The 16057-nt window shown below is 38.0% G+C and overlaps 1 protein-coding gene across 3 annotated transcripts in view; it reads right to left on the reverse strand.

Annotated features, from left to right (window-relative positions):
• LOC111161299 (ring finger protein 128, E3 ubiquitin protein ligase) overlaps positions 1–16057 on the reverse strand; it is a 100571-nt gene that overhangs the window by 24682 nt on the left and 59832 nt on the right. For 2 of the 3 annotated variants that reach the window (XM_022524881.1, XM_022524882.1), the window contains exon 2: positions 11183–11430. In XM_022524881.1, the coding sequence (XP_022380589.1) occupies positions 11183–11430 (248 nt within the window). The remainder of the gene's footprint in view (positions 1–11182; positions 11431–16057) is intronic. The other variant, XM_022524883.1, reaches the window with a different exon arrangement.

Below are 16057 nucleotides of genomic sequence, written 5' to 3' on the forward strand. Positions count from 1 at the left end.
TAAGCAACTGCCTTTGGCTCAGGTCATGATCCTGGAGTCCTGGGATTGAGTCCCGCATCAGGCTCCCAGCTCCATGGGGAGTCTGCTTCTCCCTCTGACCTTCTTCCATCTCTCTCACTCTCTCTCTAATAAATCTTTATTTTTTTAAAGATTTATTTGATAGAGATCACAAGTAGGCAGAGCAGCAGGCAGAGAGAGAGGGAGAAGCAGACTCCCTGCTGAGCAGAGAGCCTGATGCGGGGCTCGATCCCAGGACCCTGGGATCATGACCTGAGCCGAAGGCAGAGGCTTTAACCCACTAAGCCACCCAGGCGCCCCTCTAATAAATCTTTTAAAAAACGAAAATATAAACTACTATTCACCAATAAGCGTAACATGTTTTTGTAACCTGTTTATATACATCTGTAGCAAATGTACGTTGGAAGGGAATAATCCATGGGTATAGGTATATGAGGAAAATCCTTAATGCCCCAACCTGCCTCCTATATACCATTTTGTGAAAGGTATTTAGCTTAATGCCAAGGAGATTAACAAACTATTACTTTGCTGACTCAGAAATAGCAGAAACTTCTTAGATTCTTACTTGATGAGCAGAAATAGCTTAACAGAAAGTTAAATAGGAAGGCCTAGCTAGTTCTTTGAAGGAAAAGATGCTAATTGAGACCTTTCACTCCCACTTTGGGACTTAAATGTGAGTTAACGCAAAAGGGCAATTCAGGGGCACCTGGGTGGCTCAATCGGGTAAGCGTCTGCCTTCAGCTCAGGTCATGATCTCAGGGTCCTGGGATGGAACCCAGTGTCATGTCAAGCTCTCCACTCTAGGGGGAGTCTGCTTCTCCCTCTCCCTCTCCCTCTGTGCTCACTCTCTTTCTTTCTCTCAAATAAATAAAATCTTTAAAAAGGGCAATTCAGTATGTGCTATGGTGAGTGCTGTGAAGTGTGTAAACCTGGCGATTCACAGACCTGTACCCCTGGGGAGAAAAATATATGTTTATAAAAAATTAAAAATTTAAAATTAAAAAATAAATAAATAAATAAAAAGGGCAATTCAACAATGGTACCTTATTTTATGCACACGAGTTTTCTGTTCTGTTATTTGCATCATAAGTAAATAATAGAGGGACAATGAAAGGAAGTACACTTAGGATCTTTAGAGCTGGAAGAACTCTTGGAATTCACCTAGCCTGGGGCGCCTGGGCGGCTCAGTGGGTTAAGCCTCTGCCTTCAGCTCAGGTCATGATCTCAGGGTCCTGGGATCGAGCCCCGCATTGGGTTCTCTGCTCAGCAGGGAGCCTGCTTCCCTTCCTCTCTCTCTCTGCCTGCCTCTCTGCCTACTTGTGATCTGTCAAATAAATAAATAAAAATCTTAAAAAAAAAGAATTCACCTAGCCTGATACCTAATCTGGCAGATAAGAAAACTGATGTCGGGGCGCCTGGGTGGCTCAGTGGGTTAAGGGCTCTGCTTTCGGCTCAGGTCCTTGTGATCCCAGGGTCCTAGGATTGAGCCCTGCATCAGGCTCTCTGCTCGGTGGGGAGCCTGCTTCCCACCTCTCTCTCTGCCTGCTTGTGATCTCTGTCTGTCAAATAAATAAATAAAATCTTTAAAAAAAAAAAAAAAAGAAAACTGATGCCTACAGTGGAAGACAGCCTTGCTCAAAACCTCAGAGTTGGTTAGCGTCAGTCCCACTAACACCTGGAGTTAAGTGTTCCTTCCCCTAATATCAAGGTAGCATCTTTTCTTTCTTCGTTTCTTTTTTTCTTTCACTGTGGCTTGCACCAGGAAGCTAGTACTACTTCTTTATTTTATGCAGTTATTTTATAATTTAAAATTGTTTTTGATGTCTTAATAGACATCAAATCTTAAAAAAAAATTGGACTCATTTAGTCCTAACAACCCCCTGAAGGAGATAATACTACCATTTTAGAGATGAGCAAATGGTAGTTTGGCTAAGTTAAATAACTCATTCCAAAGGGCACACAGCCTCTAAATGACAGAGCTGTTACTGGGACTCTGCTCTTCATCCTTCAAGATTCCCAGACAAAACATCTGTAATTCGGCTACCTTTTGAAGTTTTTCCAACTCCTGGATTCTATAATCTGTGAAATTGTGGCCAGTCCTTATAGTGAATAACCAGTATGCCTAAGGGTCCTGGCCCTGGCCTAGACTTCCAAACATCAGTACTTTCTTTTCACATAGAGATGAGCTATTTAGAAACCTAGATGTGAAAACTGCAAATGGTTAAAAAAGAAAAAAAAAAAAAGGAGGCAAGAAGAAAAACAGGAAAAGAAAAGAAAAAAATGCAGTTGATAGGAAATCTTTGACAATCATTTTGCACTTTGTCTTTAGAGCACTTCTGATTAAACAAACTGTGACACAGCTGGGGAACTGTATGCATAAGAAGTGATACATCTCTAGTGTATTTACTTGAGTCTACGTAATCTGATTTCTCATTCCAAGATATTCAACACAACATAAGTGCCTGAGTCTCCAGTGCTAGCGCTTATTAATTTATTAGGAATGATTGTGAAATATATAACTTTGTTTAATTATATGCAAGACTAATGCAAATTTGAGGCTTGGGCTCAAAGGCAAGCTTGAAATGTAATGTCCAAGTCTTATGAGATTATGAGAATAGAACTCACATTAAGACCAATGCTTAAAAAAAAAAAAAAAGACCAATGCTTAAAAAAAAGAGGCAGGAGGATATAAAAACACAGGGCAAAATTCAAGACGCCAGACGATCCTAGGCAAGGGACTTGATTTTGAAGGATCTCGAAAAGAGTTTCATCATAGTATAAACCAATGTTTAACAAAGCAGCTTTGGAATTAAAAACAAAAAAAAGCCCTTCAAAAGGAAATTCAGGTAATTCCAATAACTCCTACTGAACTTTTATAAAGAAAAGCAAAGACATTTTCTTTAAATATGGATGTGAGACACATGATTTTGGAGAGAAGCACAAACTGTGTTTTTAGAGCTTGACTGAAGATCACTCACAAGGCTGCCATTAGTACTCAAAATAGTTCAATGTCACACTGATAGCAAGAGTTTCCAAGATGCCTTCATTCCTCTAAAAACTGAAATATGAGAACATTAAGATTAAGCAGTTTATATTAAATACATATGTTTGGATATATTTTTTTTTTAATTTTTATTTGACAGACAGATCACAAGTAGGCAGGGAGGCAGGCAGAGAGAGACAGGAGGAGGAGGCAGGCTCCCCGCTGAGCAGAGAGCCCGATGCGGGACTCGATCCCAGGACCCTGAGATCATGACCTGAGCCGAAGGCAGAGGCTTTAACCACTGAGACACCCAGGCGCCCCTATGTTTGGATATATTACTTAAATCATACTTCTGGGTGCCCAAATATGCCTCTACATTAAAAAAAAAAAAATGTGTCCCAAAGCAAACCGTAATTTCTTTTTTTCCTTTTTTTTAAAAAAGATTTTATTTATTTGACAGAGAGAGAGAACACAAGTAGGCAGGGAGGCAGGCAGAGAGAGAGGGGGAGGCAGGCTCCCCACTGAGCAGAGAGCCTGATGCGGGGCTCGATCCCAGAACCCTGAGATCATGACTTGAGCCGAAGGCAGAGGCTTAACCCACTGAGCCACCCAGGTGCCCCGCAAACTGTAATTTCTATTTTAGTCTTTAAAAACAGAACTTCAAGCATATATCTAGTTTGTCACACAAATTACATTGGACAATTTTTCGATGCCTTGCCACCATTTCAGAATTCCCTCCTACCTTATAAATTCCAATAGCACATTGTTTCTACCTCTTTTTAAAAAAACATATTTAGTATTTGAGAGAGAGAAAGAGTGTGTGCGCACACAAGTGGGAGGAGGAGCAGGTGTGGGGTGGGGTGGTGGATAAACAGACTCCCTGCAAAGCAGGGAGCCAGTGAAGCTCGATTCCAGGACCCCGGGATCATAACTAGAGCCAAAAGCAGCTGCTTAACCAACGTAGCCATCCAGGCGCCCCTCTACTTCTTATCATATTCTGTAATTGTACCATTCACATGTCTTTCTCTCCTACTAGATTGCGAGTAGCTGGAGGACTGCCATAACCATTTTTTAAAAATTTCCTATAGAGCCTAGTAGTTGCTCAAAGAATAGTTTCTGAATTTAGAAATCAAAATAGATTTTCATGATTTTCTCATCCAACTCACAGTTGAACTCATTAAAAGCCTCTACCCCACAAAATCTGGAGAAACAAAGGTTTAGGGAATAGATATTGGCCCCCACCATGGTCATGATCAACCCTAAGCTTTTCCATGTGTCATCTTGTTTAATCATTAACAACCTTATGGAATAGGTATTTTAATATCCAAGTTTTATAGACAAGAAAAGGTTCAGAAGCTTGACTAAAGTCCAGGCAGCTGGTTAGTTGCAGAGCTGTGATTCAATTCAAGCCCAGGTTCTATCTGGCTTTAAAGTCCATGATCTCTCCACTACAGTACACTGCCTTCATTGTGTAATAGCAAAGAAGCCTTTAAAAGGATTCACATTCCTTGTGAAGAAGATAAATGAAAGAAATAAGAAAAAAAGCCAAAAACCTCAAAGTCAGCTACTATACAATCTTCAGATCCTTCTTAAATTTGCTACTTACTGTGATTTGGGGAACTTTTTTAAGCAAGTATTTTATATCAAGAGACTCTCCCTGCCTCCTCTCCAATCCAAAGAGACACCTGATATAAGAATATTTGGCAAGAGACTTGAAGACTAATTCAAAAAAGCTTGGTGGTCGGACAGTTTTCTTAACAGAAGCTTAATGTCATTACTCTATTGAAAAGCTGTGATCATTCTAGTCACTGAAGAATCTTGGCTACATAGTTTTCTTAGTTCTGAGTGAGACTTTATTTGGGCTGAAAAAAGGTCAAGCCACTTCTTATCCTATATTACAATGTTCAATTTTTAAATTGTAAACTCAAGAAATATTCTACTTAGTCTATTTGTGTATTTACATCTAATTAAGTAAAATAAATGTTCCAGGCTGGTGATTTGTCAGCCTGGTTTTGGGTCCCAAGGTATTCAGCTTTTAACATAACGAAACCCACATGAATATAGGCATGTAATCAAACCTAATTACTTGATGGGGGGCAGGGTATGCAAAAGCAAGAAATGAGGGTGGATATAAGCAAACCAGATTTTCTTACTTGAAGTTATCACTTCTTTTAAAATAAAATTTTTTCATAAAAGTTTGACTCAGAGTTTATAGAACAGAATCAAGATTTACGGTAACAGGATTCTTTTCCTCAGATCTATTCCTGTGAACAAAATCAATGTCTGAGTCATGTGGCCGTTCATATATATGTGACCTGAACGAAATCTTTTTTTTTTTCAGCAAAAAACCAATGCATAATATTTTAATGAAGCATTCCTAAAGGAAAGAAGAGGTACAGACTATAATACAGTTTCCCGCAAGTCTATGGAACTATGGAGATGGGGATAGAAAGGACTACAGACTACTTGCCTGAAGGTGATCACTGTGAACGGTATGAGGAAATGCACTATAAGGAAGAGCAGTGAGGGAAGGGGGAATTTGACCCAGTAGATAAGTTATGACTCAGACTATTTCATTTTTCAAAAAAGACAATCAAAACCTTCAGAATTAGTGATGTAAATATAAGATTAGAGTAAGTGAATATAAAAAAAATCCCGAGACCCATTATAAGAGCTTCCTTTCGTTCAGTGAGAGTCAGAGAAAGATTATACAACTAGGTCCTACTAAGAGAGTGATTTATTTAATCTACTCTTCTTATCTAAGAGCCAAAATAATAGTTTGGTAAAAGGTTCCAATAAGTCTCAAATTTGTACAGGAACAGACACATACATATGAATCTCCCCATAACAAATGTATATATTGGTAGTGGTACAGTATGCAGACACCTGATAAGTCTTCCAGTTAATTTCAAGTACTAGTGAAGAAAACCTAATGTAACCAGAACTATTTCAGATATTTTTAGTCATGCTTTAAAGTTCAAGGACAAATTTTAAGATATTAATGTAGCTTAGTTCTTCCTCATGTGAGACCACAAAGGAGTGCTATCTCTTTGGCAGCAAACTACAAAGACATGTGTGGCATATCTTTACCCAGGAAACCAATTTGAGTCTCAGGATCTGAGGCTCAGATGGGGGCTGGTCACTAGGTAATCCTGCTAGCAACTGGCCATATTGCCTGAAACTCAGAACCCCAACAATGAAAATAGGTGTATCATCTGTCTTGACTATAGTGCCAAACACGCATGACAAGCTGGTACAACATGGTCCATTGCTCCAGGTGTGTATAACAAAATCATCAATAACATAAAAAACACTTTGAGGCCACATTCCCAAAGGCCCGTTACAGTTCCCCTGGAGACTAGCAAGGAGTAAACAACTAGATCTACTGTGCTATCTTTCCGCACAATCCATCCCCTATATCTCTTTTTCTTTCAAAGTAGTCTTTTTTAAGTAGGTTCCATGCGCAGCATGGAGCCCAACAGAGGGTTGAACTCATGATCCCTGAGATCAAGACCAGAGCTGAGATCAAGAGTCGGACCCTTAACCCACTGAGCCAACCCGGGTGTCCCCCACCCCCATATCTTGATCAAGGTCTTTTTAACATCAGAACAGTCATAGTTACTTGGACTTCCACAGTTAGTACAGCATTTATACGTGAGGTGCAGTTAAGAACAACACAAGCGTACCTAATACTTGCAGAAGCCAATGAAGGGAATAAATAGGCTTCTTTCAATCTGTAAGACCATTTCAAACATCTTTATATTGTTGTACCAGTTTAATTATCTGTTTACTTCCTTGTTCTATGACTACTTGAACTTTGTGATAAAACTGTATAGAGCCATTTAATATGGTAATGGAACTAAATCTAATTCTTCCTCAGGCCAATCACTCTCCATTGGTATCATATTCTTTGGAGGTTTCAGTTCGGTTTTCCAATACATTTGACTATCACATGATTGATTTATTTAAGGTAGTTGAATTTTGCCAACAATACTAGCATTATACCATATATGCAATATGGTTAGGATACAGTTTGGTTTGGTTACAAAATAAATCAGGAAGTATCACAGAAGTGTTTATTAAACCTTCCTAGAAGAATTGTTCTTTGCCCATACACTAGAAATTATTACGGGCAAATGTTATCACCAGCAAGGATGATTCTGTCATTTCTAGGTTCCATATTAGCTGAGGACAAAATCAATCACTTGGCTCGATTCACACTGTTATATAGTTATAGGTTCCTATTGACTATCGTGCAGGAAGGCCATCTCCCTCCTATGAGGAATACATGGGTATCATTCAATATTATTCTTACTAGCTCATCTTATTTTGGTCTATCCCTTTGGTCAAGGTAAGTTAGAGGATCAGCAATGTAAGTTATAATTTCACTCAAAAAATGTCCACAAGGTTAGGGATCTGCATGTGTCTCAAAGACGCTCTCCCTGAGCTTCCATAGCTAAAAATGGGAGGCCATTAGTCCATGGGTACTTGGGCCTCCATTTGTAGTAGAATAGTTAACAGACCTGTTGTGTCAGAAACATGCTCTTTCTCAGTGTTGAGTGCTAGCACTCTCTAGCATTATGTATTGGGTCTGTGTGACCATATTATCAAGTCATTACCCTCTTTCCAAGTGGATTCCCATTTTTTCCCTCCTGGCAGATGATTCCTTCCAATGTCTATTTCAAAGAATAAATTCTCTTCTTCCGAAAGTCACTCTTCATTAAAAGTTAATTCAGCTTCTTCTATTACACCTAGGCCAGGTTCTACTTCACATAGAGCCCTCTTTTATTTCACTGGCCAAGTTTAATCAAACATATGCCTTGTTCCACTGAGTATTAACTGCTTAAGTACAGTTAGGATACATGCACCATGCACCAAAATTCTGGGTGTTGCATGCCAGAGTCAAGTTATAGTGGTCACTCCCAAATTCATTAGTTCAAGCACACCATAAGGTTTTCCATAATCTTCCTGGTCTTAGGTTATCGGTGTTCCCAGTGTGGACACAAATCCACCATGTAATGCCTAACATGCTACCTTCATTCACAACCCATTCGTACTTTTCATTTGTTTAAAAGATTTCTATGCACAGACCCAGGGATGACATGTATTCTCACACATCGTATTATGACATATCAGGCATGTGGCCACTATGTGCTACCCATTATATTTGGACATCTTGGTCATCAAATTTATAATTATACATTTACCATTTTGCTTGACATTATATACTATGCATTATAATAGTTCAGAGGAAAGACAATCCTGAATATTCTAATGAATTCCTCATATTCTAATGAAGGCAAGTTTCCATAACTCAGTTTCATTACCATTTCTACCTGCAAAACGGTAGCAATGCAGTTAACTATTTAGTTATAACCATCACATGTATCAAGCTATACCTTTTAAAAATAAATAGGAAGTCAGGAAAACTGAACATGTAAATGACATTGTGACACTTTCAAATATTAATAAGCAAAAGGGATTAACAGTCATATATCTAATCCTTTAGTCACCAAAGGATACACAGATATAGCCCACTATGCAGTAAAGAGGCCCTTTCCAAAGCCTTCTCTAAAAGGTGAGAAGTTTTAATGCTGTTCTTTTTTAAAAGGTTTATTTATTTGAGAGAGGAAGAGAGAGAGAGAGCGCGGGTGAGCGCATGTTGAGTGCGCACATGAGCAGAGGTCGAGAGGGGGAGAGGTAGGAGGAGAGGGAGAGAATCTCAAGCCAACTCTGTGCTGAGCATGGAAGCTGGCACTTTGAGCTCGATCCCATGACCCTGAAATGATGACCTGGGTTAAAATCAAGAGTCACTGACTGAGTCACCCCGCTACACTGTAATGCTATTCTTGACCATTTTTATACAACTTTTCATAAAATATATTATAAACTATGAAAATTACTTAAAGGAGTGATGAGACCAGAGTTAAATATTCAGTGAAAGTTATGTGACAGCAATCAGTTCTTTATAAATCATTACTTTCTGATGGGGTTTAATGCCATGCTGACAGATTTACTATAGCACTTAGAATACAGAAATACATATCCCATCATGAACATATGTAAAACCAAACACTCTCGCCATTGTATCCATAACCTTTAATAGTCATACTGGATACAAATTTCTCTCTAACCTCAAAGATAAAAACAGTACAATATATAAATGTCAAATATTAACATACTGTGAAACTACTGAATGGCTTGGCTTAAGAAACTTAAACATCCTTTTGACCACAGCTAGTAACAGACTGAACCTGCCACCAACGTGATAAGCTGCTTCTCTGAGGAGAGGAACAATTAACTGTAAACTGTAATTAACTATAAACATTGAGAGAACCATCACTCATTACCATATACTGGTGTCTAATCTTTATGAAGGTTTTATAATAAGATTTCAATTTCTAGTCTTTTCCTAAATTCAATTAACTTCAATATAGAAATCTTCACTGCTCCCCTACTCCCCAATAAATTGGGTTCACCTTTCCTTCTTAGAAAGAGAATACATAAGTGGCCAGAATTTCATTGCCTTGGGAGGAACTTCTCAGTACATATAAAAATGTATTCCTGCCCTCACTATATGATCAGCTGAATGCATTAAATCCTTGCTGAGCATTCTGGAGAAACAGCACCACGCTCTGTTGTGTTGAGAATACTTAAGAGGGGGAGGAGCTAGGAAATGATGGTGGCTTGGACCAGGGTGGAGGCAGTGGAAGTGGTGACAAGTAACTGGATTCTGGATATTTAATGAAGGCAGAACTAACAAGATTTGCTGATGGAGGTTACATGGGAAGTGAGAGGTAAAAGAGAAATAAAGGATAATTCCAAGATTTCTGGCCTGGGGTCAAGAGACATTCTTTTGAAAAGGGAAGCAGTAATAGCATGTTTGTACATACACAGTGACAGAAGACAGGGCAGAGGACATAGGATGCAGACATAGGATGCACACGGATGAGTAGCTATCGCGGAAGCAAGGAGAAGTACTCTCCGGATCACTTCAATTTCTTCAGTGGACTGAGATCCAAACTATAAGCAGAGAGCAAAGTTGGGGGAGGTACTGGAGGTTTAAGGAGAAAAGAACATCTATGATTAGTTACTTGCAAAAGTGGGGGCAGGGTAGCTAAGAATATGTAGTATGATTGTTGGCAGCATTAAGGGCTCATTCAGAGTTTGTGGTCATAAATTTAAAGTGAGATCAGTCTGTGCTGAGGTCAATGTTTTTCTGCTACTTGAAAGTGCAGGCACAGAGCAGGGAGGAAGCAGGATTAAACCAGGGTTGGATTTTGACAGCAAGTGTAACAAACACAGAGAAGGGCCAAAGGAACTGAAGATGTATCCATGGGACATGGGAAATGAGGGTATCAAGGGAATGGGAGACAGTTTAAAAGTGCTAGGATCAATGGCACACAACCACAGGTAATTTCCTGGTTCAATGATGCTTCTGTGTTTTTGCTCTATTAATTCTGTACTTCGTGCCTATCTATACATCAGTTGTTAAAACATGATATGATAGAAATTATGAATATATGACTGGAGCCTGGCACTATATCATGTACCATCAGATCTTTAAAGCCACCTCCTCGAGACATTCAGCCTAGTCTCTTCCCAGCCCTGATCCCACATGCAAATACATGCATGAACAGACACACACATACATGTAAAATAACAGTGGTGGTAACTGCAGTATTTTGTTATATGGGGTTTGGGTGACGGTTTTCTCCCTTTTATTTTCTGATTTCTATATTTTCTATATTGAGCATGGAATGCTTTGGTAATTTAGAAAAAAATTTAAAAGAACATCTGTATTTACACCCATATATAATTAAATGCTGGCTGTGCTCTGTAATGAGATGTCAGAAGATTTAATTAAGCAGGATTAAGGCCATGGACAAATTACAGAAAATAAAACTTTTGAGAGGATGGAAGCTGATATGCTTTAAAAACTATCACTTTTCATAAAACATGCATGGATCACTGTCTAGCAAGTGAAATACATTAAAATGCATGACTGAAATTACAATTAAAAGAGTATTTTTAGGGTTCCTGGCTGGCTCAGTCAGTGAAGCATGTGAGTCTTGTTCCTGGGGTTGTGAGTTTGAGCCCCACGTTGGGTGCAGAGATTACTTAAAAATAAAATTTTTTTAAAAAAGTATTTTTAGATTGGAAGAAAGAACCACTACAAACCTGTTTCCTGCTTTGAGCTCTTGCATTCCGTAATCTTCGAGCAGAATAAAAGATAAAATAGCCCACAGTTGCTGCCGTAATAATAAAAAAGGACACAGAAACGAAGAAAATTGAATAGTGATTCACCCAAGGGCCATGTTTTTTCCCTACTTCGATGACCATTGTTACTTGTATGCCTCTTTGAATAGACTGTAGAATTTTTGTGCCTTTCAGATTGCCAATCATGATTGCAACAATGTCTCCTGCACCTGTAAAAGAAAAGAAATTCAGTTTTAGTTTTGGTAAGCATTCTGAGTATAAAAATCCAATTGCTAAAGTGATTTTACAGTATTCCCAGTGAGACATGGAAGGATACTCATTCACTCAATTAACGTTTATTAGGCACTTACTATGCATATGTTATAGGGGATATAAACATGCTGAGCCTTGGTTACTGATCCTAAGGAACTCAGAGTTTAGTAAGGAAGCTATGACATATAACAAATACCTCCCCTCTCTTCAGGTTAACTACCTATAATTCAACAGTATTGAGTTTAGGGTCAAATTCACCTCTTACACGAGGTCTTTCTTAAAGATAAATAGTCCCCCAGATGGTAGAAAAGAGGGTTTACACCCGAGGGAATCTGAGATTTGGGAAAGACAAATACTTAACTATATATTTTCCCATTTTATAAGGTGATAGACTGGCTCATGAGCTCACTACTAAAATGTATAAGAATTTACATTTCAGGAAGTAGTAATCTGAGATGTTTGAGCCCAAACATACTACACACACACGCGCGCGCGCACACGTGCACACATACATGTGCCATTTTTCCATATCCTCTAAAGCAATATAAAATTTGTCCAAGGTACTCCAAGGTTTTGTACAGACCTAATCAGGTTAGCAATGAATAGAACATGTAAAATTAATAGTAATGTATGGTTCAACACCAATGAAAGTCAAGCCTGAAATTAGACTAATAGTCTAATAATCTAAATCTTAGTCTAGAGGCTTAATCTCTTCAACACCTTCCTCTACCCCCAACTATGTAAATCCTGTGAGAAAAGTAAAGGATAAACATTATCTTTCCTGGTGTTGTGAGAATGTCAGATTACTCATGCCATTCCAATGCTTATCAAGTTTTATATTCCTTCTAGTATCTACAACCTGAGACCAATAATCTCCAGCAAAAGAATAGAGCTCTTTGAATGTTTAGAGATTACCAACCAGAGAAACCTCCCACTGATACTAGGTTAAGGTACTAATCTTGGTTAATGATCAAACTCCAGTATGGAATAAACACAACCCTATACCGAACCACCACACGTGTGCAAGCTCAGTGGGCTTTATCTAAAAGGCTTTATCTCTTTAACTAGATTTAACTACGTCATTTTTTTAATTTGTAAGGTAATAGACTTTAGAATTTAAACACAAAAGTGTACTACTAAAACAATATTCATACTTTCAATGGTCAAATTAAGAGTACAAACCTAAGATGGCAAGGTACATAGCAGAATTACTACCCGAGTAATCCCTTAAGTTTATGGTTCCTGGTGGCCAAAGTCTTTGAAAGATCAAGATAATCTTACTTGAAGTTACCAATTAAAAGAACAGATTCATAGGGTATTATTACAGATCCTTAAGGTTCTAAAGACACTTTTAAAAATATATGATAGCCTTCAGTTAAAACCTTTTACAACTTCACTAATTTGCTGATACTCAGTTTGGTAGACACTGATGACTTACTCTCATTTACATGAAGAAAATCTTGAAAGCAATGGGAAGTGGAGGAGTCTGGGATGCCTTTTGATGTATTTTTCTCCTCTATTAACATATGACCCAAATATCCCTTACAGATCTAGAGAATTGGCTATTTTGCAAGAGAGCAGCTAATTTTTCTATTTATTTGGGAGTTTTACATTTCTAGCTTTGGCCCTAAAAGCACAGATATTATTTCAATTCTCTTTTGTCATTATTTGTCTTTTCTCTACAAGCCACCTGTCAGGAAAATTTTTGGTTATGAAGATTATTTAACCCAGCATTTATTTCTGATAGTGCAATCTGTATAATCCTTGAAAGCAGAGATAATTCAGGAAAATTTCTGGTTATAAAGATTTATTATTCAACCCAGCATGTATTTCTAATAGTGTAACCTGTATAATCTTTGAAAGTAGAGATAATTCTAAAACTCAAGCTTTAGAATATAATTTTAAAGATTTCTTTTAAAATCACAGATGTGTCCTAAACTTTTTGACTAATAGAAATAAGTTTTCATTCTTTTGGAAGATATGGGGTGGGTGGCAGGGGTGGATGCTAAGGAACATACAGACCATTGTGGTCAGATGGAGATTAAAAAACAAGGACGGTCAAGAAATGTACTTTGACCACACATAGGGAACAATGCTGTGCTTCAATTGCCCCAAATTCACATTCATATATGCTATATATAGTCCAACTATCTATTGAATCAGTTTTCTAATCATATACAAGACCTATTTTGAAACATTCTTATACATCTCCTCCTCCCTACACCTTTGCAACTATTTAAAAATTGCTTCCTCCTTCCCTTCCCAATCACAACCCTCTGTTAATGGTATCAGAGTCCTCTGGTCATCTGGTATGAATTCTCAGAATCCTGTCTGAATACTCACTGCTAACCTAAGCAGTCATGTAGATGTGATTTCCTTGGTGTATTATCAGATCCTTCCTTCCATTCCTGCTGCCTACTTAATATACGTTCTCATAATTTCCTTGCCTGAACTCCTTCAGTAATCTCCTAACTTATCACTCTATATCCAATATTTCCCTGTCCTTTAAAGTTTCATCAGAGTTTACCTTCCTGGTTGACTTTTGCCATCACTTGGTTGCATCATGCCTCTTTTCTGGCTCTAAAGTCTCTCCTGACCCCTTGGCCTAGCATTGAAAGCCTTTTATGAGGGTCCCATACTGGTCCCAACTGATCTTTTCAGTTTGATATATCTCCACTACAACCCCATCTCATGAACACTCACATCTAGGCACATGGTATTGGCTATTGTCATTCACTTTTTATAATTCTCCTTTTTGTTCTTTCTGTTCCCTAAGACTAAAATTTCCTACATCTGCTGACACTCCCCCCTCCTTCTCTGCCTGTGCATTACTCAAATCCCAGCTCAAATGCTGCCTCCTATAATTTTTTTCCAAGTTCCAAGAGAGAACATAAATGTTCCCTCTTTGTTCCCTTGTCACTTGGTTTTTAACCTTTATCTAGTACTTCATTTTGCTTTGTGTTTCAATTGGCATGTTGTAGTCCTTCTCTAAATTAATAGTGTTTTAAGGACAGAGACTGTCTTTTAATGAACTACAGTAATGCTTTCCTTTAACTGGTATTGTCAGGAAATTGGGTATCCTCTAAAAGTAAAACTTCCAAGTAACAAAAAGTTTTACACAAATAATTTTTACAACATTTAAAAAAGTAATCTATACTGTCCTATTTTCCTAACTAGGATATACTGATTATGATTTATTATTGAGAGTGGATCATCTTTGTGAGTCATTATTTTATATGGTACTGGTAAGCTTATTTGTCCCCAAAGTGTTAAAATTTTTCACCAAAGTCAGATTTTTGGAGCTAGAATGGACCTTAGAAGTCATCCAGTCTGACTTATTTTTGAGTTCTCATTTGGGTAATTTCTTTTTTGGGGGGGTAGGTTCTCACTAACAGCGTCTCTCTCTCTCTAATTTTATATTTCCAATCTGCTTTCAACTCTGAAAAGTCAATGAAGCTTTGGTCTAAGGGAAAAGTAAAACAGGCTTCCAAAGAGAGCTGGAGGGCTTCAGTTGCAAGTACCCTCTGATATTTATATTGGTTGTTCAGTGACATTTTTGTTTGCTTCCTGAATCCTGGCTATGCTCTGGATAATTGAGGTTGCCAGATAAGATTTATCTATAAACTAGACCCTGTCTTAAATGCTTTACATGCATTAACATATTTAATCCTCATATCCACCCTATAAGGTAAGCATAGCTATTATCTCATTAAAGATAAGATCGACTAACTTGCCTAGGATAACACAAGCTAATAAGTACAGAATTGGTATCTGAACCCAGGCAGTTTGGCTCCAGTGTCTCTTCACCACCTTTCTACATCACAGTGAAACCTAAAGCTATTATTCTACTGTAAAAATGAAAATCAGATACATTCAGAATGGGGGTGTTGTGGCAAATATTTAACAAGGAGGAAGCCTTGATTTGTAGTGTGTGCCAATTTCCAAGGTGTAAATAATTCCTCCTTGGCTATATGAGTGCACAGTTGGGAAAATATGGGTAAAATTACTTTTTTTTAAAGATTCATTTATTTTATTTGAGAGAGAGAAAGCTTACATGAGCCAGGTGGGGCAGAGGGAGAGGGGAAACAGACTCCCTGCTGAGCACAGAGCCTGAAAGGGCCTCAGATCTCAGGACCCTGATATCATAACCTGAGGCGAAAGCCAAGAGTCAGATGTTAAACCAACTGAGCCACCCAGGCGTCCCTGGGTACAGTTATCTTGATAGCATTCACTTAATTCAGTCAGGAATCCTTGAACTTGCTACTTAAAAATCATTAACAACACCATTTAGCTCAAGGTTTGTTTGTTTTTACATTTTCACTCTGCTACCTAAAATATTTTGGGAGAAGGGACAGATTAAGAATAGGTAACAATTAAGCCGAAGAAATACTCCAATTTCAAATGTTCGACAGTGAATAATGGTTTCTGCCTATGACTATCTTGGGAACAAAGGTAATAAAATAAACTGTAGCAACTCTTATACTCTTACAGAATATCATTCAATTAAAATGTTAATGTAAATAAAGTGTGTCGATCCTTGGCACTACTGGTCAAAGACACTTTCCAGTTATTATTCATAATATA

This window comes from Enhydra lutris, unplaced genomic scaffold (genome assembly GCF_002288905.1).
Source record: "Enhydra lutris kenyoni isolate GAN:26980312 unplaced genomic scaffold, ASM228890v2 scaffoldscaffold83, whole genome shotgun sequence".
NCBI classification, from domain to species: Eukaryota; Metazoa; Chordata; class Mammalia; order Carnivora; family Mustelidae; genus Enhydra; species Enhydra lutris.